Below are 23176 nucleotides of genomic sequence, written 5' to 3'. Positions count from 1 at the left end.
TATTGAATGAATGGCAGGGACTCTCCCTTCAAAATGTGTTCAGAAACTGATCCCTGCCTCTGGTCCCGGAGTATCTGGGTTACCCTGCTGTTCCGTTTTGCTCCACTGTTCCATGGGTGGGGCTACTGGTGGGCAGTGCCAACCCGTCATGCCCACCCAAGTGGATCATCCACCCGCCCAACGGATCGCCACTTCCCCACCAAAGGACCCCCCAAGACCTGTGACACAATTTGAACACTGGTGCCCACCAACACACCTAACATGCCCACCCCAGGATAACATCCTAGTGATGCCTCTGGCACACGTTTCAGATCCATCCATCCATCCATCTTTTGCCTATGCCAGGGACCATATCATGTCAGGCAGTACAAACCCCTACTGGATTCAGTCCTTGATTTCAACAGATGTTGGGAGGAGCGCGGGGACGATTGGTCTGCTTCATGCTGCCTTTCACTGCTGGAGGTGCAAACACACATTAGCATGTGTTAGCGATGGTGATCATGATGTGCGTGTGTAGAGATCAGAACTTACGCTGGAACTGAAATCGTTACAGAAGGTGTGAGGAGCACTTTACATTTACCCACCCATAGCAAACTACAGCTTTGTTTTTCATTCCCTGCATTTTAGATTAACCCCCCCCCCCCCCACCCGATGCATTCCAGATTGTTCTGAACTCCTCCAGTTTGGCTCTAAAGGGCCGATTACAAGAGCTGTCCAAAGGTGTGTGTCTTACAAAATCACTTTCTGACGTATAGAAGCCTCTTGATCATGTCATTTTCTCTGCCCTTGTCAGATAATATCAGGATTTAGCAGAAGGATGGAGTTGCTCTCAGATTGTTTTCATGTTTGCTTTTGGAGGTGCATGTTTCATGTACATGATCCATAAAAAAGCCAGTAATTGTGTTCAGGTAAGTGTTCTTCAAGCTGCAGTTAATATTATCAGAACACTATTATCAGATGCACTGTTCAACATACAAATTTTACTTTCAGTAATAGTGTTTGAATTCTCTATATCCATCCATCCATCCATCATTTATCTATCTATCTATCTATCTATCTATCTATCTATCTATCTATCTATCTATCTATCTATCTATCTATCCATCCATCCATCCCAATCTTTATTTAGCCCTTCATTAAATCCTTCCTTGGACAGTAAACTATACATCAAGTGAAAATTCTGATAAGAACAACACAACACGACAATTTATAATGAAAAATCATTTTATGACAGTGCATTGTAGCTCACATCCACAGGTGCACCAAAGTACTTCATAATTGCGGAACTTTTTCAAGCAGTAAACAAATCATTCAAGAATAAATCAAACTCAAAATAAATGCATTAGACAAAAAAATTACATTATATGTGCATAGATCTACCTAAAAAGACACCGACTTCAGTTATAAGACCACTTGAGGAGCTGTAATCTATTTTGTAAAGTTCACATCTTAAGTGACAGAATATTGCCACCTACTGTAGATGTAAAGTACTACATAAAAACACTTTGGCATACTGTAACCTGATGTATCATTCATATTTAAGCCTACAGTTTTCATGTATATCTGTGTGTGTGTGTGTGTATACTGCCCAGGTATCTTTTTAATCTGTATTTGTTGATGTGGTTTCCATTTAAATGCTATGCGGACTGTAACGAAGATGATTATTTCAGAAATATATTGCTTTTCTTACCGCAAAATGGTCCTTCTATCAGCTGGTATTTAAATGTTTTAAACATTAACATTCCTGTCAACAATCATAAATGTTCATAGGAGGATCATTTCAATTCAGCCAAAATTTCATTAGTTCTTATTTAGTGAGTAACAAGTTAGTCAGAATCATCATCTTTCACCAGTTTCACAGGTGGGGTGTGGCGATGCACCACTGTGGAGTGTATACCCCCCCCCCCCGTTGGAGGGGGGGGAGGGGGTATACAGTGGAGGGCTTGTTTACCTGAGAAATGAGATGCAGATGGTCTCTGTGTACAATTGCTTTAATATAAAAAAGTTAAAAATCACAACAGCCATCAGGCCGTAAGGAATGTAATTGTTCTCCTCCTGTTTAACGAAGAGGAAATTCTGTGCAGCTCTGACACAATAAGAGCCTGACTTAGAAAGTCATGGCAGCTGAATTTACCCAGATGAACTATCCACTGAAGTGTAAACCAGACTGGAAGCCTGTAATTATATAGGTTTTGTGTCTTGTGCTGCCTGGGATATACTGAAGCCCCCTTGTGATTCTGACTTAGAGTCATGAACCACTAATCACCATAATAAAGCTATTCCCCCACAAACACCTCACCTTTCCTAATGCCATCATTTATATTATGAGCAGTAATGAGGCACGCTTTAGCACAGACATACACAGCCAAAAATATGATACGTTTTAAAAATATTATGATACTATAGTATTACATCACCACGACCATGGATAACTTTATGTAATATGGTTTGTCATATTGTACAGACATCTTTACATAATATTAGATCTTGTTTTAAGATGCACATTTACAATATCCTGTGAAAAGTTCTACCTGACCTACGTTAGATTTTTTTGTGTTTGTTCTAATTACCTAATCACCAACAGATTGCCAAAAATCCAACTGATCTGATTTTGATTGATCGTTTTCTAAATAGCTAAAGTTAAAGTTGTGCCAAAAATATTGGTCAAATCAAGCAGCATTTTGCAGCTGCAATTATGCAGACGAGCTGCATTATTGTCAAATCGTCCACTTAAAATAACACATTTGGATTAATATATTAATTAGTGACGAGTTGCAGATTAATCTAGGCTGCACTCGCAATTTCCATCACTGGCCAACCTTCAGTTTTGGGCTTTATGTGGGAGCAGCCAGTGGGCTGTTATCTTGAAAGTATTTTTAAGGTTTTTTTTTTAAATTGCTGTTCAAAAGCTAGTCTTCTCAATCATTCCATAGTCCTGGTACAAGAGATGAAGCAGCTCCTTCTTCTCCTTTTCTGGCAAGAAACAGGATTTGGCAGCATTTATATTCTGGAATAAAAATGGAAACAGGTCTTCATGTCTTAAGATTCCCTGAAAGTTGTGTACAATGTCTGTGATCCAAAGACACGCACAATGCACAATCGAGCATGTCTACTTACCACTCTCTTAAAGTCTTCTTCGGTAAAAGACATGTATTCCTTTGCGATCTGATAGTCAGTTTCCAAGGACGAGTCGAATATTAAAGGGTCATCCGTGTTCAGAGAGAAATTGGCATTATCTTTCTTAAACCTTTTAATGGAACACAAAAAGCAATCAGCATCGGCTCAGAATCCATTGCGATGTCTTTTCACCATCAAAATCAGCTGGGAGATATGGTTGCCTCATTTGTTTTGTATCAGTCAAATAATTTTAATAACAATAATAATGATAATAAAAAGTAGAATTTTAACTTGGTAACCTACCTGTTGAGAGGATGCTTTGTGAAGTCTGGATCACATGCTCCTGTTATCTTGCTAGAGTAAGGGCACATCTAAGGACAAAACACATTCACGTGTCTGAAACATACACCATAAAAGCACTCACTGCAAAAAAAAATGCAATCTTTGGGGAAAACATGCATGTTAGAAAATTATGAATCCATCCAGTAACCATAAAAGAGGTTTGTTCATTTCTTAGGTACTCGGTTTCACGGTTTTCTGTGCTTAAAGGTATCCATTATGGTGTTTCAAGAATATTTAGACAAGTGTAACAATCTTGTAAATCTAGGGCAACTCAAAGCTGTCAGATTAAAACAGTAAGGATGACTGTACGCCATTAGAATGTACAGGGACACGCTGGCACTATCAATGATAAAACCAGAAAAGTATGCAAAAAATGTTGCTCAGCTACATTGACCCTGTCCACCAGAGGGAGCTATTTACTCATCTGTTACAGCTGCTAACCAGCTTTGCGTAGTTACTCACTGTTTTATTTAATATACTGCTATTGTAAATTTCAGATCTGCCCTCTATTTATATTAAGCTTGCGTTTATACTTTTGTGGGGCTGGTTACCATCCATGTCCTTCGCCACCACAATAGCTGCTGCCTGTTTTTTGTGATCGGTGAACTCATCACAGTCATAGTGGACGGCGTTATTTTGGTATGGTGGCTCAGTGGTAACATTGCAGCCTTCCATCTCCAGGGCTGCGGGTTTGAATGACTGTCTATGGGTGGAGTTCTCTGATTATGTCTAAAAATATAGAGTAGATGCTGTGTCTGCCTCAGTGTCCCGGTACTGGTTGAGTGTTGGATGGATGCAGTGTAGCAAAAAGATATGTTAATAATGCACAGTTAATTACATTTGCAAACAATCACACTCACCTCAAAATGCATTTTCTCCTCCAGAAGTTTTTTATACAATTGCTGATCGTTGACTGTGTTATAACCATGTCCTATCCGTTCTGCTTTCAGGACTTCTACAGCCTGGGTGTAAGTAAAGGGAGATTAAGCAATGACTGTAGGCATACAGTACTCTCTCAGGACCTTTAGCGTTCGACACGGTAATTTGTCTCACTGAGAAACGGCATAGTCCGAGGACGCCGTCCAGAGCAGGACAGTAAGACAAAAGGTCATCTGAGAGCCTCAGTGCTGCTTGAGCCTTTTGTTAGGCGTTTATTGTAGCTCAGCATCATTCTAACCCAGTCCCTTCCTAACATTCGTTTACAATGAATCTGCTGTGTATTTGCTGGTAATCTATTGATGCTGCTCCTCCATTGTACATTGCTACCTAATGTGCTAAAGGCTTCAGCAGCAGTGCTCTGGGTAAACGTGTTGACCTAAGGTATAAAACAAGACTGAAGACTCTGAGAACTTACCTCCCTCACTACACTGGCTGGACCCGCTTCTCCTGCATGGACAGTGCGGTGAATATTGCTTCTGACAGCTTCCTGTGCACAGCAAGTCCGCAAAAACATGTTGATTTGTGGAAGCAGCATGTTGACAGCAAAAGCAGGCCTCATAGGACCCGGGGTTTCGTATGAAAACGACGGACAAATGGGAGCGAGTGACTCTTCTTTTCAAGCCTGACCATATTCTTTTATAATCCTGTGGCTATTGTTTACTGTTCATTTCCTAGTCTTTGCGGGACTTGTTTTCACAAATGGCTAGGTCAAATCGGGACGCTAAACACCACAAATATCCGAAAGCAACAGGAACCGCCCAGTCAGTTTAACTGAAGGCCTGACTGAACTCCTCAGAAGCCCAGCTTCACAGACCACAGCACATATAGCCTGAGCAATTCATTACAAACCTAGATTCCTGAAACTACCATGAAACCATAATTTAGAATTAGCAGGGGATAGACTGGATACTAGATAGGCTGGATACTATTTCGAAGGGTCTGTCAAAAATATACTTATTTCAATCAAGCTATAAATATTTTTAATATGAGAAGCCATTTGCCTTATTTACAGACTTGAACTTCAGATCAACAGGTCAGTAGATTGGGTGTGTATTATTTAAAAAACATAAAAGGTTATACAGTGAAATTCCATTTGGAAAAAGGACAGCATAGCTTTGATCCGTCAGTCGTAGGCTGTGCAGTCCACACCGGAGGGCAGAGGTGCATCTGCTTTCATACTCATCTGATCTAATTCAATTACATAATTTAATGAAATCAAGCTTCTTTCTCTCAGTGGTGTTTGGTTGATTAGAATGGAAAGATGCAGCATAACTAAGTTCTATGTAAAGTTGTAAAAGAATCAGTAACTCGGCGGTCTGTCTGAGCCATGGAAGGAGGTGACGGAGACAGACAAACTGTTTTTCTTGGCGTTCATTTTGCAAACGATTCAAGCAGATGTTACACATCTGTGTGCAGAATTCTCTAAATAAAGGCAGTTGCCTGGCAAATCAGAGTTTATGTGTGGATGTTCTCTCCTGAGACGTATGCAATACCTATAAACATCTTGGTGTGGAAAACGGCCAATGTCAGCCCAGGGACACTTCTAAGTAAATGACTGAGACTATGTATTACCCTTACGCTGACGCTTTGGTGTGTCCCTGCGGTTTCGAACATTTCTCAGATGCTTATGGGTGTTTTATAAGCCCTGATAAAACCAGCTCTGGCTTGCCTGAAGTCATATTTGGTCCAGCAGTTGTATCTTGTGTTATACAGCGCAGCATTCCTGTATTGGACACCTCCCTGAAACACCATAATATGCTTATTATATTAATCTTTGACATTTCTAAGCATTTCAATTTCAACTTTATATATTTGCTTGGAGATTTGGCTCTCAGATGGGCTATGACCACATCGCCCCTTGCTTTTAATAAAACAGGCTCACTTTCTCTATATTGTATAATGTTAGCCTGCCAGGGGGGTTGGGGGGGGCACTGAGCTGCCAGTTGACCATGGAGCCACAGAAGTTTTTTTCCTCCCAACTTTTTTTGGTTTCTGCCAAGTTTTTGGTTCCTCCCCTCCGTGGTCTTCTGGCATCCTTCTGCTTTCACACACCATTTTGTAGTAGCAGGCTGCCGTGCATTCTGGGCAAATGCCTTGAGGTGACCCGGTTATGAAAGACGCTACAGGAAAATAGATTAAACTGAATTCTACTGGCGCTTTCTCAGACAGTTTTCTGTGTCTTTCTGTGTTTGAAAGCAGTGTGGCTTCCCTCAGTGTACCAGAAGCTTTCAATAGCCTGATGAGTAGCTCAGATAACTATGGCCACTGGCAAGTGTCCTGTAGATGCCTTGGTTTTAGCCTCAAAATAACCCTGAATCTCAGTGCAATAGGTCGCTGACAGCCACATAATAAATAATTAAGCTGATAATAAATTCATTTTACATTGACTCAGTATTCCCATAATTGAGGTGATTAAGATCAGTCAAGTGCTGTACTTTTACCTAGTTATCTGAGAAAGGTATGAATGATGCCTCACCTATGCGCGGCATTCCATTCTGACCTCTGACCTTAACCCTGTTCATTGGACATTGGACAGATTTGATTTGTGAGGTAAATATAAAACAATGTCAATGAAGAATCTGATCCTTGCATCAGCAAGTCCCCCCAACTTCAGTGACCCTGGCATCACCGACACGACAGGCTGGAACATTTCGATTCAGCATGCAAAGAATTTGCCTCATCTTAAGAATTATCTCCATGGAAACCCTGCTCCAGGACCTAATCCCCTATTGTTCCGGCTGACCTTCCCGAAAGTGCAGCCAGGCCCCTTCAATTACGATGGAGCGCCAGATCCCATCATGGCTTCCAGGTTAGAGCGCTTCCCTTCCGATCAGCCAGTCTGTGGTTCAGACCGACCGACCAGCAACCTCTTCATTGCCTAACAGTCATCTACACCCACGCCCTTCGCAAACACCACCATAAATGGAAGAAGCTCTCAACACTGGAAAAAGTCAACATTCAAAAGGTCAAAATGACTGTATGAAAACGCCAGCTTTCAACCTACTCAATCCTGAAAATGATGACGTATTATAGTATTTCTCATTTGCTTTGGCACACTTCTCAAATGACAATTAACATTAACGGTAATTAACGGGGGGCAAACAACAAGTGTAATCCCCACACCATAATGTCACTTCTGCACAGCAGAACATCATTTCTTATTGCTTCACACAAATTCCCAAATGTATTAGCATGTCTATGCAAGTTTTTCTGTATAATTGTCATTGTCACGCCCGGCTCGTATGATCCTCGTGTGTGCCACGCCCCTCATTACCTACGTGTACTACCCCGATTGTAATCACCTGTTGCTTGTTCAGTTCAACCTGTCTTGTGTATTTAGTCCGCATCTGCGTGAGTTTCCCTAGATCTGTCATTTGTGATGTTTAGTGCTCGTTTTGCCTGGTGTGCCTCCTGTCCAGTAAATAAACCCTGTTTGTCCGTATTACCGGCTCTCCTTGCCTGCCTGCACACACGTAACAGTCATCATTTGGCACAGTTTTCAGCTGCGTTAGTCTTGTTGATCAAATAGATTATGTAATTTCCTACAGTAATAATTTTAAGCCTAAAACTAAAGTGAGGCATTGCTATATTTTTTTTTTGGTTCCCAAAGTACCTGGTTTTGTTGTAATTTTGTTATTCTTGTGTTGCCATTTTGCTGTTTTTGTGTTTTTGCTGTGTGACTTTTTTGTTTGCTATTGAACTGTGTCTTGAGATCTGCAAAAGCTTCCCAGTGAACTTCACACAGTATAATGTAGAGCCTCGCAATGCTGAAACTGGTGTCTCTGATATGAGTAAGTATCAGTTTCCTAAAGAAAACTTTTAGTTCAGGGACATTGAGAAAGTAGGAAACAATTATTCAGAGTATTGGAGCTCAGGAGCAGACTTACCCTGATACTGTAGTTTGACAATATATCTAAGCATTTTGAATCTCAAATGCTGAAGGTAATTTTCATTTTGGCAGCACTGACTAGTTCATTGATAGAATTATTTGCTTTTGAGACATTATTTAATTGTTTTTGGTGATTTACAGCCCTGCGCAACTAAACCATAATGCATAAACCGTTTTGATAAATGTTTTTCTGTTAATGTTTTATAGCCGTGAGAATGTTACGTATGTTTCATTTAAATGTGCCAAAGCAGTCAAGAAAAAGGGTAATAATGGATTTATTATAGTTAAAACTGTAACACATGTACTCCCTGGCAATTATTTTAACCAACATAAATACTCATCTCAATAAATATGGACATTTCTGTTCTCCATCCCAGGTGTCGGTCAATTGACATTGTTACATTTTTACCCTTTTGCAAATCTGGAAATGACTGGCTGCTAAAATTAATGGATTTGGGAGAAAATAATGTAGTAATTATAATGATGTCAATTACATTAAAATTATCTCCAGAGAGGCATGAATTAATGCATAGACTATCCTAGGCCAGTGTTTCCCGATGCCAGTCCCTGGGGACCCCTAGAGAGTCACGGTAAATAAAATAAAATTAAATAGATTAGATAGACAGATAAATAGATAAATAGACAAACAGACAGATGGAGTGCAATGCAGAAGCTAGGAAAGTATCTTTAGCTGAGCTATTCTTACCTCATATGCCTTCCTGTGCCCTGGGTTGGCCACACAGTTCAAGGACTCATCACCAGCCAGGTCAATTGCTACCACTCCGTCATTGCGGTACTTCTTACACATCTCAATCACTTCCATGGACCAATCTGCAATCACAAATCCATAAAGAGCCAGCAGGAAGTCATGATCACAGGCAGCAGACAAATTCACATTCAGCACTTCTGCCTAAATTTCTCCTTATAATATTTAAAATTATAAATTTAATATAAAGTTCAGCAGCACTTTAAATTTTTGTAACTCTAAATTTTTACAGTTTTTTTGATTGCTTTGGCACATTTCATGAAACATATTTAACATTCTCATGATTCTAAGAGCATTTCTCAAAACAGTTCATGCATACAGCACAACACTATGGTTTAGCTGCAAAAGCCTGTGACCTACCCAAAACAATTAACTAATGTCTCAAAAGCAAATGATTCCACCATTTAATTAGTCAGTGCCACCAAAATGAAAAGTACGATCAGCATTGTTTTAACCATGAGAGACAAAATACTTAGATATACAGTGGTACCTCAGTTCTCAAACTCATTAGAACTCGAATTTCTTAAAAGTCGAACCAACCAGTTCGAAAAAAAATTACCTAGAGCTCAATCTGAATCTCAGAAGTCAAACCGCGAACGCCGACCTAAGATAACTTGTATGTGCGGGGAAATGAGTCACGCGGCACGTCTCTCAGCGGAAACACAGGGTATCGCTTCAGTCTCAGCCTTGCATTAGCTGTGATAGCATCCTGCATGTTTACACTAGCTGAATACATATATTTACACAGTAAAAATACATTTAGACAATGATAGACAGTAACAGTGAATATTATTATATAATAAAATACATTTAAAAATAAATATTTCTTATTCATTATTTTAATATTAATAATAAACCATTAATACATTTAATTATAATAATATTGTCGTGCTGAGCTGGGACGGAATGGAGACAAAGGCGCAGACGTCAGGGTATCGGGGAATACGGGGTTTAATTACAGGTAAGGCAGGCAAAACGCAGACGAAAAATACAATGACTGGACTGGGGGAACAAACTGAAACGCGGACTACATACAGAGGACTAATGACAACAACCAGAAACAAATGATCACACGGGGATTCCACACGAGGTTAACGAGGGGGCGTGGCACACAGAAGGAGCGCACGATCGGGGCAGGACACATTGTTTGGATACATATACTTTCTTACTTTACAAATTATTGTTTTGATAAATGTGTTTAGATGTGTTTAGTCCAGTATATGTTCTTCTTGTTTTATCCGGCTCATTTTGTGTTTAAATGCTAAAAAAAAAAAATAATAAAGTGTATTTTTTGGGCCCAGGAACCAATTAATTGGTTTTCCATTATTTCTTATGGGGAAAATTGGATCAGATCTTGAACTTTTTAGGATTCGATCCGGAGTTCTGAACAGATAAAGTTCGAGTTCCGAGGTACTACTGTATTTCCAAAATGTGAGTGTAAGTATTAGGCTTGCCACGATAGACGGTGTTGACGGTGTTACCGGTTTTAAGACGCAACACCGGTGACATCACTTTTCCACCGTGATACCGTCCCCACATTTATTTATTTTTTTTAAAGACTGCTGACTTGTCATTTTTGTAGCCTAATGTCATTTTGGAAGTTTTTCTTTTATATTCGTTTCTTGTTCATTCGTTTAATCTTATTTATACTTTATTTATTTATCTTTCTATTTTATTTTCTTATTCGTTTTAAAAACGTTCTAACATAGGCTACGTAATAAACGTTCTATGGTTGTTATTTGTTTGGTTCCAACTTCCACAGTTTTTTCAGCCTGTAGCATTGTTGTGTTTTTTGTTGTGTTACAGTATGTTAATAAAAGTTCTGTTTAATATCAGTGATTTTGTTTTTGTTGTAGTTTCGTTGTCGTCCATTCAAACAATTGACGCCGAATTGCCAATTCCCGCAAAATTAAAAGTGAAAGTATAATACGCACGCATTTATAAGCTATTTAAAAGCAGGAAAAAAAGAGGAAAAGAGGAAACCCCCACCCCCACGGTGATACCGGTATTACCGGTACGTGTTGTCACATGTCCATTAACCGGTGGGGAAATTTCCTCATCGTCACAACCCTAGTAAGTATGTTCCTGAGCTCCACAATTCCGAATGATAATCAGTTCCCACTTTCTTATTGTCACTGACTGATCATTCTCCTTTAGCAAATTGATACTTATTCATGGCGAAGACACTAATTTCCTCCTTGCTCAGCTCCATATTACAGTATGTAATATGAACACAGAACAGCAACACAATCATGTATTGTGGAAACCATAAATACAACAACAGTGCATCACTGCACTTTAAGGAATATATCTTTGAAAGCTTGGTTAGCAGTTTTGCACATCATGGCTAACACAATGATCACATAGATGTACAGTTATGGGCGTAAATTTATTACAATGGGAAACTACATAATCCATTTTGACTAACAAGATTAAAGCAACTGAAGAATGATGAATTGTACAAGACCATTTGCGTACATGTACTGAAACTTTTAGAAATGTGTGTGAAACAATGAGAGAGGGACGTTCTGCTGTGCAGAAGTGACATTATGGTGTGGAGATCACATTAGCTGTTTTGCAAATGTTGACTGTCATTTGAGAAACGTGACAGAGCAATCGAGAAAAACTGTAACTCACTACATGGAAAAAAGCTCTACATTTATTTTCTGGTCTCCTGTTTAACTCTGCATTCCTGGTCTTAATACATCTTTGTCAAAACTCTCGGCCAAAATGTTCATTCTGCTGAAGTTGAAGTAAAGCACAGAAGAAAATGATGCAATTTAAATACACAAAAAAGCACCAGTAAAGGCCCCCAGAGCCTTGAGAGCAAAAGGGAGTGTGTAGCATGAAAAGAACTTAAAAACAAGCGAGCCAGTGATTTGTACCAAACAAAATACCCCATTCACTAAAGGCAACAGAAGAAAGAAAAGTCTATGCCTACAGGCAGTGAGGAGCTCAAAAGTCAACCGCTATGAGAATATGAGGTGTGAATGAAACCAGGAGATGCCCAACAGTGAAGGGTAACTGTGCCATCCATCAAATTAACAAGAATTTAACCATATTTGGATGTTTGGAGCTACAATCGCAGACAGCTGTGTGTCCATCTTGGCTTTAGATGTTTGTGACACTTATGGAGTGGGTGTTACCTAGAGGGGCAGAAGAGATATAACGCCGTCCTTATCTAACTGACAGCCAGGACAGATGGTGAGGAGGGGGTCTTAAATGATTAACAGATGATGCAGATGGGAGGGGGTAGGTAGCTGGGCATTACTTGGCATGTGCCGCATACAGCACAGAATGGACCTGGCTTTGATCCCGAAGGCCTTCTCCCCCTCTTTGAGGCCCTGGTTAACTAGACGGACAACTTCATCGGGCGTCAGGTCCCCCCTGCAAGCGGAAGCACAAGGCCAGCCGTCAGTGGAAGCTGTGTGCAGATCGCGGCGTTTACCCTGAGGTAATGAGGCAGTGCCTTACACACTGACTGACTTTCTGTAAAATCACAGTCAGTATTAAAATAAATAAATAAATAAATTCATTTACTCAATCAGGGGATTTCTCTCATAATGCCTACATTAACATTTTTGCTTTCTTTAAATATTACTGGGGGGGGGGGAATCTGAATTTGTATACAAAAAAACTAAGGATATTATTACATTATTATTATTATTATTTCCCTGGGGAAAGGACGCAGGGTTGCTCATTCGTACATTGTACACAGACCACTTACTTCTCCTGCTTCCACGGTATTGGTTCCACAGAGTTGGCCAGGAGGTGGGGGCTGTACCTCACCTCCACATAAACCACACCCTCCTTGGCTTTTGTCTCCACAAACTCATATGCTACTCTTTTAATGGCTTCCCTGTCTCCACTGTAGGGGTAGAAACGGGTTAAGGAATCACTCACAAATCCATATTCCTTAATAAAACATCAGCTCCTATAAAGATTAAAACCGGCAAACGTTATAAGTGTGCAATGGGCTCCTGTCCAGGGTGCTCCACATCTCCACCCGCCAATTACCTTGGGAGACGGATGGATGAACTGATGAGGAATATTTACTAAAAATACTCCAGCTGCTGAACTAATCAATGACATTTATAATATAAAGAGAACAAATACAATACAACTAGCTTTAGTATTTTGTTAAAGGTTTTGAAAAAGCTGAATAATGTATCCCAACAAGTTTAGTCCATTGACCAATTATTGTGTTACCGACATATATCCATGTTCCATAGTCTTGGGATGCCTAAGCCACACTAAAAACGGTCCCAGTAAAGACCACTGCTGCTGACCTGAAATTCATTTCTGAATGGAGGGCTAATCAAACTGACAGAACCTGAACACAACGACATTGTCTTCAGAGTGGCAGCCTGCTGCAAGAGGCCAGTATTACACACTTAACCCACCATGACCCAAAGCAAACGCCAGCACATTGGGGCGATGCGAGTTAAGCACGCTTAGCATCTGGAGCGAAATAAAAAGCTCCAATGAATTAGCATGAGGATTTTAGTGCTCAGCACGTGGGGATGACTAGCCTTTACACTGTAGCTTCAGGAGAACTGATCCGAAGATGCAACACATACCAACAAAACCCAAAACACGTCTATCATCTGAGATTCTGAAAGTAGAAACGGTTCAAACGATAGTGTGCATTTCAGCCAGCCGCGATAACAAAAATGAGCTTTCTTGCTTTGATGCAACAGAAAACAGGAACATAGCTTCCTCCCAGCACGGAAGTATACTATTATCTACAGCACTCAGTCACTAAGCATGACGAACCTGCATCGTCTGTCAAAAACTTCCAGATAAGACAGCACCAAACCTAGCTAATCTAGATCAAGCTTGCACAACTCAGAAAGCATAAAAAATTGGCTGGAAAAAAAGAAAAATACAGGCCCTCCCCAAAAATATTTCAGCATTGTTTGCTCCATTAGGAATGTAATGTAATGTAATGTAAAACTGGCATTTTGCCAGTTTGAATTTCACAGCAGTGCTGGACATACTGGACAGTAACTGCTGCTAACGCAGCTACTGCAATCATTTCTGAAGCTTGACCTGGACCGCCTGCTGCTCCAGTTTCCAGTTGTGCGGAAGCCCGTGGTCTGCAAGGGTCAGGAGAGCAAGCGAGAGACTCACGCGATGACATGCATGTACTGCTCGAACTTGGACAGGAAGTTGGTGAGCGAGGAAGGCTCGCTCATCGTGCACACTATCCGAAACTCATCCTCGGTGGCGGGGAGGGTGATGCCCCGTCTTCTACGATGGGGGCCGTTGGGATGGATGGTGGTCAAATGAGGAAGAGAAAACAGGACCCTCTAAGACTCTACAGCTTATTTTTTCAGAGCATCTCATTTTTAACAACACCAATGCATATCTACACATGCATATCTACACATGCATATCTACACATTTATGGATTTTAATATATAAGGCAATTCCACGCAAAGGTCTATTTGATGTCACACCCATAATGCAATAAAATGCTATGCATTTCTAACATGCAAATATATATTTGAGTTTGATGATTTGTCCATATTCAACCTAAGAGTTTACATTAAAAGATATGCAAAGTGACTCATTGACAATAATCGCTAAGGCATTTTTTGTTTGCCAACATGAGTCTAAATGTTACATCCATAATGCTGGAATTGCACTATAAAGAAGATTCTTATTCAAGCATGATAATATGTTGAAAGAATTGGTGCTCTAAGTTGTGCGAGCAACATTTTCCACTTACTTTGCCACATCCAAAATGGTGGACAACTTGAAGGCACCATCTAGGTGTACATGTAACTCAACCTGGTGGGATAAAGAGCCACAGAACAATCACACAAAACGTTTCAGTTGTGGGCTGGCGGGTTGCCTCACAGCTGGTGTGAGATAAGTCTCAGGATGCAAGCCAAGCACAAACAAAAGACACATTGGTATGCAACACTTGTCTAAATGCCTTCTAACTGCATACATACACATATCACGAGCTGGCAAAACACACACTGCAATAAATTAAATTGAAACAAATATTATCAATAAAAATTAAACAAATATTTATGCCTGTAAATCATACTCCTGGTTCTTATAAACATAGATCATCACAATACTACTATATAACTGATAATAATGTCTAGATTTCAGGAAGGGCCTGGATTTAATCAAACGCGGGAGACTGTTTTTAAAACGCTTTTGCAAACATGATTTCCAAGCATAAAAGTCTTCCTGGCTATGGAGCTTCCAGAAGAGAGGTCTGAAAGTTTGTGGTGATGTTGTGTAAGACCTCCATCTGGTCCCATCTAGCATGGGACCCACATGACTGAATACCAGCCAATGAAATGGGTGGGGATGCCATAAGAGGTTGCGTGAGAAGATAATAGCCAAGACTGTGCTCTCGTATGTGAGTTAGTATGACAGATGAACAGATGTCCCAGCCAAATAATGTTCTTCCCTCACACAACAGCTGGGGGATGTTTGTAATAAGCTGAAAGTGACAAAGACATTCATATAGTACAGTTTAAGAACAATAATTATTCATTTAATCTTTTCTTCAAACTGATCGATGTTTCCCAATTTCAATGTTTGCGACAATTTTCTTCCGATACTTTCACATATTGCTCTCATCTCATGGGCTTTTTCTAATACGTGTGCTGGAATTATTTTGCCACGGTGCCATTTTTGGTTTGTTAAAAATGCTTGACTTGCTTAGCTGTGTTTGGTTTGTTCAACATCAGACCCTTCAAATGCAGACCACTTTTGTACAGACGGAGCTGAAAGATTTTCACCTATTAATACATTTAAAACAGCTGATCTGGACAAGAACTCTTGCCTGTTTCTGTGTTGATGTGAGTTTTTTTGGTTCACAGAGAGGCTGATCGGGATCGGGTCAAATAATATATATGCTCTGTCAGAGTGGTGTAACGGTACACATATTCGTACTGAACCTTTTCGGTATGGATCTTTCAGCTCGGTATGCATATGTACCAAAGGAATGCAGCAAATGCGGAACTTTTGTGTGTTTCTGTGTTTCCCCTGAGCAACATTCTCAAAGGGGCGGTTGAAGCCGCAGCATTATTCATGTGCGCGAACGTCCCAATGTGAAGCTGTAAGCTGTTAACATGAATACAAGTACGGCACAGGTAGTTTTTAGATGCTGATTTGTGTTGCAGTTCTAATATAAAGCTGAAAGCTTCTAATATGAATACAATACAGATCAGGTGCAGTTAATTTTTTAAACGTGTACCTTAATGGATATTTGTTTTATTTTTATTTATTAGAGAGAATATTTGTTTTGATTTACTCTTAGGTAAATTTTAGTTTTTTATTAGTAGGTGACAGCAGTATTGACAGTCTTTCTATTTAAGAAAGACAGTCATACTTTGTTCAGTAAACAACTGTTTAATAAAGAAAAAAAGAAGCTATTTATGTTTCGTTTACCACCGTTTTATATAACCTGCCTGTATGGGAGTTTTTCAATTTCAGTTTTTTTTTCTTTTTGGATAAGGGCTAGTTGAGCAATAGTCACATGTACCCATTGCTGTAATTTTATCTGATTCATTGTAAATGCTCTCTATGGCTGCTTATTGATGAGATAAGCATTTACACACCTTCCAGGCCAATGAAAAAGGTTGTGTTCGGGAAACCAGACTATCATGGAGCACACCATGGGCAATTCATCATGAATGTCTTTAGGCAGCAGTGGGTAACCCAGCTCAATGGACTTTATCATTGTTCACTTACATTTAGCCCAGACTACCTTAAATCCAACAAGTTATCCGGCTATGTAAGAAATCCTGCTTCTTGATACAGACTCCAAGACAACAGCGACAAAGGAGGCGAGACACAGGTGGCTGAAGCATGACAAGCAGTAGCGGATTAACGGGTTCAGGGGCCCTCAGGCTACACTCTCAGCAGGCTCCTCTAATATAACAATTAAGTATCAAACTATTAAATATTATTAGCTATAAAATAATTATAACAAAGTCAAAGAGGATGTGAGACTGTATCAAAGGACAACAGTCACATTAAAAGAACAACCAACTGGCAAGCTTCCACTTTCACATCAGTCATATGCAGCAACCAGAATAAGCCCAACAGAGACCCCATTAAAAAACACGTCTCAATAGCGGCAACCTTAACACATTTCACTCTGATCCAGTGCATGTCAACTGCATCCACAGTGTGCTCTCAAAACACATTTACCATACACAGCATAGACCCTATACAAAGTGGGGCAAATTCCAAGAGAATATAAAACAATTTCTTACTATTAGAATACATGCATTTTTGATAAAGACAGACCTGTGCCACAGAAACAGACTAGACTACACCTACACCAGAAAAAGCACACGGTATAAAAAGAGCACTAAAAGAGAGATACATTTAGAATTGGTCTCCCCATTCAGTGTGAACCAATCACCATCTCCCAAACAATTCAACCATCAATAACTGATCACTTCTAATAATAATAATAATAATAATAATAAAAAAATCTAGAAGGCCAATAGAGGCCCCTGATCTCTCTGGGCCCCTAGGCTGTAGCCTAGGCAAATCTGACCATTAATCCAGGCCTGATCACAAGGCGTCAAACATAGATTTTTCCTTTTTACAAAGCAGATGACTAAAACCCACAAAAGGTTTGGGACAGATCCACGATGTCCATGTGACAAGCAATTGCTTTCTGCATGCCTGATTATACACTACACAAGCTGACTAAAAGGCCCAGCACATTGTGGAAAACAAAAGCACCAGAAAGAGACCACTAAACAAAACAATCATTTAGAAGAACATCTGTTTTAAATATACGATGGAATCCAATTCCACAACAGTAAAAAATACTTTATTATACAAATAACCCTCCATAGAGACTTTTCAAATTAGCTATGCAATAACGCAGTAATCTGACTCAGGAAATAATTAAGTTACAATTCTTAATTTTACATTCAAACTCTGAGTAAATAAAGTGACAATCTATGGCAAACATAAATAAAATATGCACATCTGGTTTAGTGGGATTGGCAAGGGCAGGTCCTAGTTTCATTTTTATTTAAGAAGACTCTCCTTGACCTCTGACCTGTGCATCATCATAAAGTAAACCCATAAACGCTGTAAACGTGCAACTGCATTGTTGAACTGTACACTACATAAGGTAGACAGGGGTATTTATGGAGGAACTGCCTTTGAGAAGAGACTATAAAACCAAATATAGAAATAATCAATATACATAAATAAACCACACTAGTTTTTATCAGGCATGAAATGTTGGTAATGTATCGGAATACATTACCAACTTTTTTACGCAGTCAAAAAGTGCAATAAAAAACTTATGCAATAAATTGCAACAAAGATTCTAATCAAGTTTCTACCCTCAGGTCAAAATATTTACTATGGAGTACAAGTACAATACAGTAATACATAAATATGGTAAACCTATCCTAACCTATCCATCCAATGAATGAGCACAACAGCTTTTGACGCAGGAACTCCAAGCACTGAGTTTTCACTACAGAAACGTTCTAAACCATCATCTTAATACAAACCGTGTTGCCTGCCAACACCTAATTCTGAACTGAACATCATGAATGCTGGGCATGAATCTGCATTGTGAAATGGGGGAAAGGCCTCCGCTGAAGCTTTTAATGATGTCGAAATGAAAAAAGGGAATGGCGGAAGATCCCTTATTTCCTAAACTGTTAGTATCCTCAAAAGAAGGTTCTGAATTTTATTAAGTACACTTAAATATCCGCTTTTGGCCTAATGCTGCTCTGTTATTTTTTGGTTGCCTACTACTTTGTGCTATGAAAATCAGGAAGTATACTCCAGGATGTTGAAATGCTTACTGGGAACTTTACGAAACTGCAAAATACCACGTGTGATGAACACAAAACTGAAGAAAGACTGAAGAAAAGAGGAAATAATTTTTGGTGGAACTCCCCTCTAACGGGAACATTATACATCTTGTAACATTATTTTCTTTCAAAATTGACACTGAGATTTTAAAAATCCACGAGATGCCAGACTGCAATTTCCTTCAGGATTAATAAAGTTTCTTTTTCTTTCTTTCTTTCTAAAACAATTTTGCGAACTAAAAATGTCAAATGTACTTCTAGCACTTCATGGTGGAAGATGGTGGCACAGGAGGCAGTGCTATCGTTCGGCAACTGGCGGGTTGCCGGTTCGAGCCCTGGTTCCTCCTGACCCCATCAAAGTGTCCTTGAGCAAGACACTGAACCCCAAATTGCTCCCGGTGAGCTGGTTGGTGCCTCATGGCAGCCTCCGCCACCGGTGTGTGGATGGGTGAATGTGAGGCATGAGTTGTAAAGCACTTTGAGTAGAAAAGCACTATATAAATGCAGTCCATTGAATTTGTTCATTTTGCAGAATGCATTAAAAGCTGTAAAAGTACAAAAGTTTTAAATACAGTCATTTCAATAATTATTCCATTGTTTTGAAATGCCAAACATACATGTTTATTTCAAAATGATCAAATTATCAAAAAAAAAATTATTTAGTAAACATGACTATAGATCCTTTGCAACATGAGCAATATGTAAGCATAATGTAAACATTAATATTTAGTTTTAATGACCCAAACTGAAAATGCCACTATTATTACATTTTAGTCATAAAAAAAAACGTGTCTAAAGAACTAAACCAAGTGGAAGCTGATAAGATCACCCATTTACACATCACTGTAGATAACTTCCCCACTGTTGCAGTCAGCATAATGTCATAATGTAAGCATTTGGGAAGTCAACGTGTTCTCTCTCTGGTTAGGAAGCCTATCACGAGATAACGACCTATCAGATATCAGTTTTCTGGCATACTAAGTGTTTTGTGCCTCCAAAGGTCAACTCTGTGATCTTTCTCTGAAGACACTATAGGCTGTTGTAATGTGCACTAGCCTCCGACATGGTATGGACTTCTTGACTTCCTGCTTTTTTTTTTGCACTGTCCAACAACTTATCCTTCACAACAGGGGATGGAGTTTAACAACAGCAGCCTGAAGAAGTTTGGTGTATCTAAAAGCCAGAGGAGAATATTTACCCTTCACAGATGTGCTTGGACAGGTGCTGGCAACAAACTCTAGTTCCACTGCCTTACGTATTGTGTATACAATCACCACTATCAAAACATTAAAACGTATAGTAAAAACAGGAATAATATGATAAGTAGGTTTGTTTACACCGGTGTTACACCACAAACACGTGAGGAACACGCTGCGTTATGACGTCACGACAGCTGTAACGTCCCTAAACGACGCGAATTTTTCAGATCCTTTATAATCTTATTCAAGATTCTTTAATTGTCACACACATCGTTATACACGTAGTGAAATGCATCCTGAACCGCTCTTTTGTAGACTGTGCAAGTTGATAAAGTGCAAAATGCTAAATGCAAGCTAAATGAGACTATAGCGTCGTATATGCGGTCCGTCATTGGCCGAAATGTCGTTATGCAGCAGAAGACTGTATTATTTGCTCGCTCATAAACAAATCCTAAACGTAGTGTAATATATTTCTCATATATTCGTTTACTTTGATACCGGTGGAAAAAACCTTCTCAAACTGCATTATGCATAGGCCTATATATGTATGTAATTGTCGTGCGTTAGTCATTTTATGATCGTTAACATTAGCTGATTTTGGGTCTTTGTTGGGACGCAGCAGACTGCAGCTCCACTGATAGACTGATATTTTTTACACCCTTCAGCCATTCATAAACATCAGTAAAAATATGAGTGCCTAGTAGATGGAGTAGGCTACGGTAGCACTACGAATGCAACTGTCACAGGTGAACTGCTTGTAAAAAAAATTAAAAAAGGTGTAATCACTGATGTTAATTTAAAGCAACATTCTTCAATTTAATGCAATTAGCCTTCAACTAATCGTCAATCTTACTATTCTGTATATGGGGTCTTGAGGCACCAAACAGACAGCACAGACAACGGCTAAACACACAGGAGGAAGACGGAAGTAAAATAATACTCTTTGCTATATATGGATCTTTTAAAAACACACATCTACAAGGGCTGTACTATTCACACGTTTAGTATGTGTTTTAAGGAGACTCCGGAGCGCCACACCACTAGGCTATTACCGTTACCCTTCATGCAAATGAAGTTAAACCTATTGTCTTCTCTTGCTGGAGCATTAGCAGCCAAACGGTTATTATTGTAAAACAAAAATGAGAACAACAGAACTACAAGAAGCAACCGCCACATTTTGACAAAATTTGCAGTGAGAAAACTAGGACAACTAGTTTTTAACTGTAGTGAAGTTTTTTTTAAAGTATATTTATTTTATGAGGATAATTCTGCACTTCAAACTTACAAGTTACTTTATGAATATTTAATTCAGATGTCTGATGAGAGGAATCGTTAACAACAGCCTGCAGATTCATGAACCTGAGACATGCGTGATCGTTTTATAAAATTTATTACGGCAACTACTTCGACACAAGAATAAGTTACTGCATGATCTTGCACGTTTTAACTTGATACGTTTCAGCTTTTCTTACCTTGGCCTTGTTAAACGTATCTCTTTTGCATTGCTTATCCATAATAGAACTTGTAAAACAGACGTTAGATCAGTGAACAGGCTGAAAGGCGAGTCGCCGAGTCCGATTTGTTACAGGTCATACACACCCGATCGGTATGCCTTCCTACATATATCTAACCACATATCCCGCCTCTGAAACTGTATAACAAACTGTATAACCAAAGTACGTCGCAGATAAGCGTTTAACGAAGAAACTCGCCGTACTACTTCGGCTGGTTTAAGCCATATGTCCTAAACGATTTAATCTTAATCTCATTATTCCTTTTGCGAAACAAGATGGTACTATACGACGATGGTACCATTCTTTGTCTGCGAGTAAAACGTGTTTCCCTAAGGAGCATGAAATCATGTGTAGTTTTACGAGCTGTTCTAACTTCTTCTGCATGGTTTAGTTTATTTTGTGTTTCCAGTACATTTCTCTTATAACACTCTCTTTGTATGGAAATAAAGTTTTGGGTGCCCGCGTTGAGACTGTTTTTGTCAGTCGGACCACAGTATGACCTGGAGGTGTCACTATAGGATACAGACAACAGCAAAGTTTAATTCATGCTGTGATCGTGGCTTACATTACCTAAATTACATGATGTTAGACTTGGGATTGTATAATTGTACTGTAAAAGTTTCCTTTCCCCGTTTGGATACCCCATTCCTACAGGCAAAGCAGTATGGTGATAACAGATTCACAATAACTGACAATAAAAAAAGTTAAAATATCATATTTATATGATGAGGAGACCTGCTTGCTGGGGAGAACACATTCTTATATTTAGTCATTAACAGGACTATAATTAGCATCCAACAAACACATTAGGGAAACACAGGAAGGTCAGATGCCAAACTCTGTGGTACACACACGGTGGGAGATTTATGCAAACCTAAAGACATATGAGGATCGGACACGGTTCATATAAGGCACAGGCAAACATACATGCCATAAGAGGAGAGTACAACAAGAATTAACAGTAACACTACAAGGGGCTAAATACAGTTGCCCACGAGCATGCTGGAATATGCAAATCCCACAGGTGCTAAATACATATTGAGACTATTGTGACTATTGTGACACACGTCTTAGTCACTGAATTCCAGTGTTTCATTCAGGCCCTTTGCCACAGGTGTATAAAATCAAGCACCTAGCCATGCAGTCAGGTTTACAATCATCTGTGAAAGAATGGGTCATTCTGAAAAGCTCAGTGAATTCAGGCATGTTACTGTCATAGGACGCCACCTTTACAATAAGTCAGTTTATGAAATGTCTTCCCTGCTACCTATTCCACACTCAACTGTAAGTAGTATTATTGCAAAGTGGAAGCGTTTAGGAACAACAGAAACTGCTATGAAGTGGCAGACCATGTAAAGTAACAGAGTGGGGTCACTGAGTGCTGATGCAAAGAAGTTGCCAGCAATCTGATGACTCGACAACTACAGAGTTCCATTCTCCCTCTGCCATTATCCTCAGCACAAAACTGTGAGCTGGGAGCTTCATGCAATGGGCTTCCATGGCCAAGCAGCTGCATGCAAGTCTCACGTTACCGAACGCAATGCCAAGCGTCGAATGGAGTGGTGTAAAACATGTCA

At 39.5% G+C, this 23176-nt stretch overlaps 1 protein-coding gene across 1 annotated transcript; it reads right to left on the bottom strand.

The window, feature by feature from the left end:
- Positions 1 to 1206: 1206 nt before the first annotated feature.
- Positions 1207 to 22008, bottom strand: ada (adenosine deaminase). Its single transcript, XM_023835088.2, has 11 exons — positions 21558 to 22008; positions 14788 to 14849; positions 14187 to 14306; positions 12781 to 12921; positions 12325 to 12440; positions 8994 to 9118; positions 4814 to 4885; positions 4320 to 4421; positions 3421 to 3488; positions 3118 to 3247; positions 1207 to 3007 (listed from the first exon to the last, which is right to left on the bottom strand). Exons 1-11 carry the CDS (start codon positions 21597 to 21599, stop codon positions 2903 to 2905), a joined length of 1083 nt encoding a protein of 360 aa, XP_023690856.1. The 5' UTR covers positions 21600 to 22008; the 3' UTR covers positions 1207 to 2902.
- Positions 22009 to 23176: the final 1168 nt, after the last annotated feature.

The sequence above is a fragment of the Paramormyrops kingsleyae genome, chromosome 6 (assembly GCF_048594095.1).
Source record: "Paramormyrops kingsleyae isolate MSU_618 chromosome 6, PKINGS_0.4, whole genome shotgun sequence".
NCBI classification, from domain to species: Eukaryota; Metazoa; Chordata; class Actinopteri; order Osteoglossiformes; family Mormyridae; genus Paramormyrops; species Paramormyrops kingsleyae.
The sequence above is the reverse complement of the archived record's forward strand: the minus strand, read 5'-3'. Positions and strand labels throughout refer to the sequence as shown.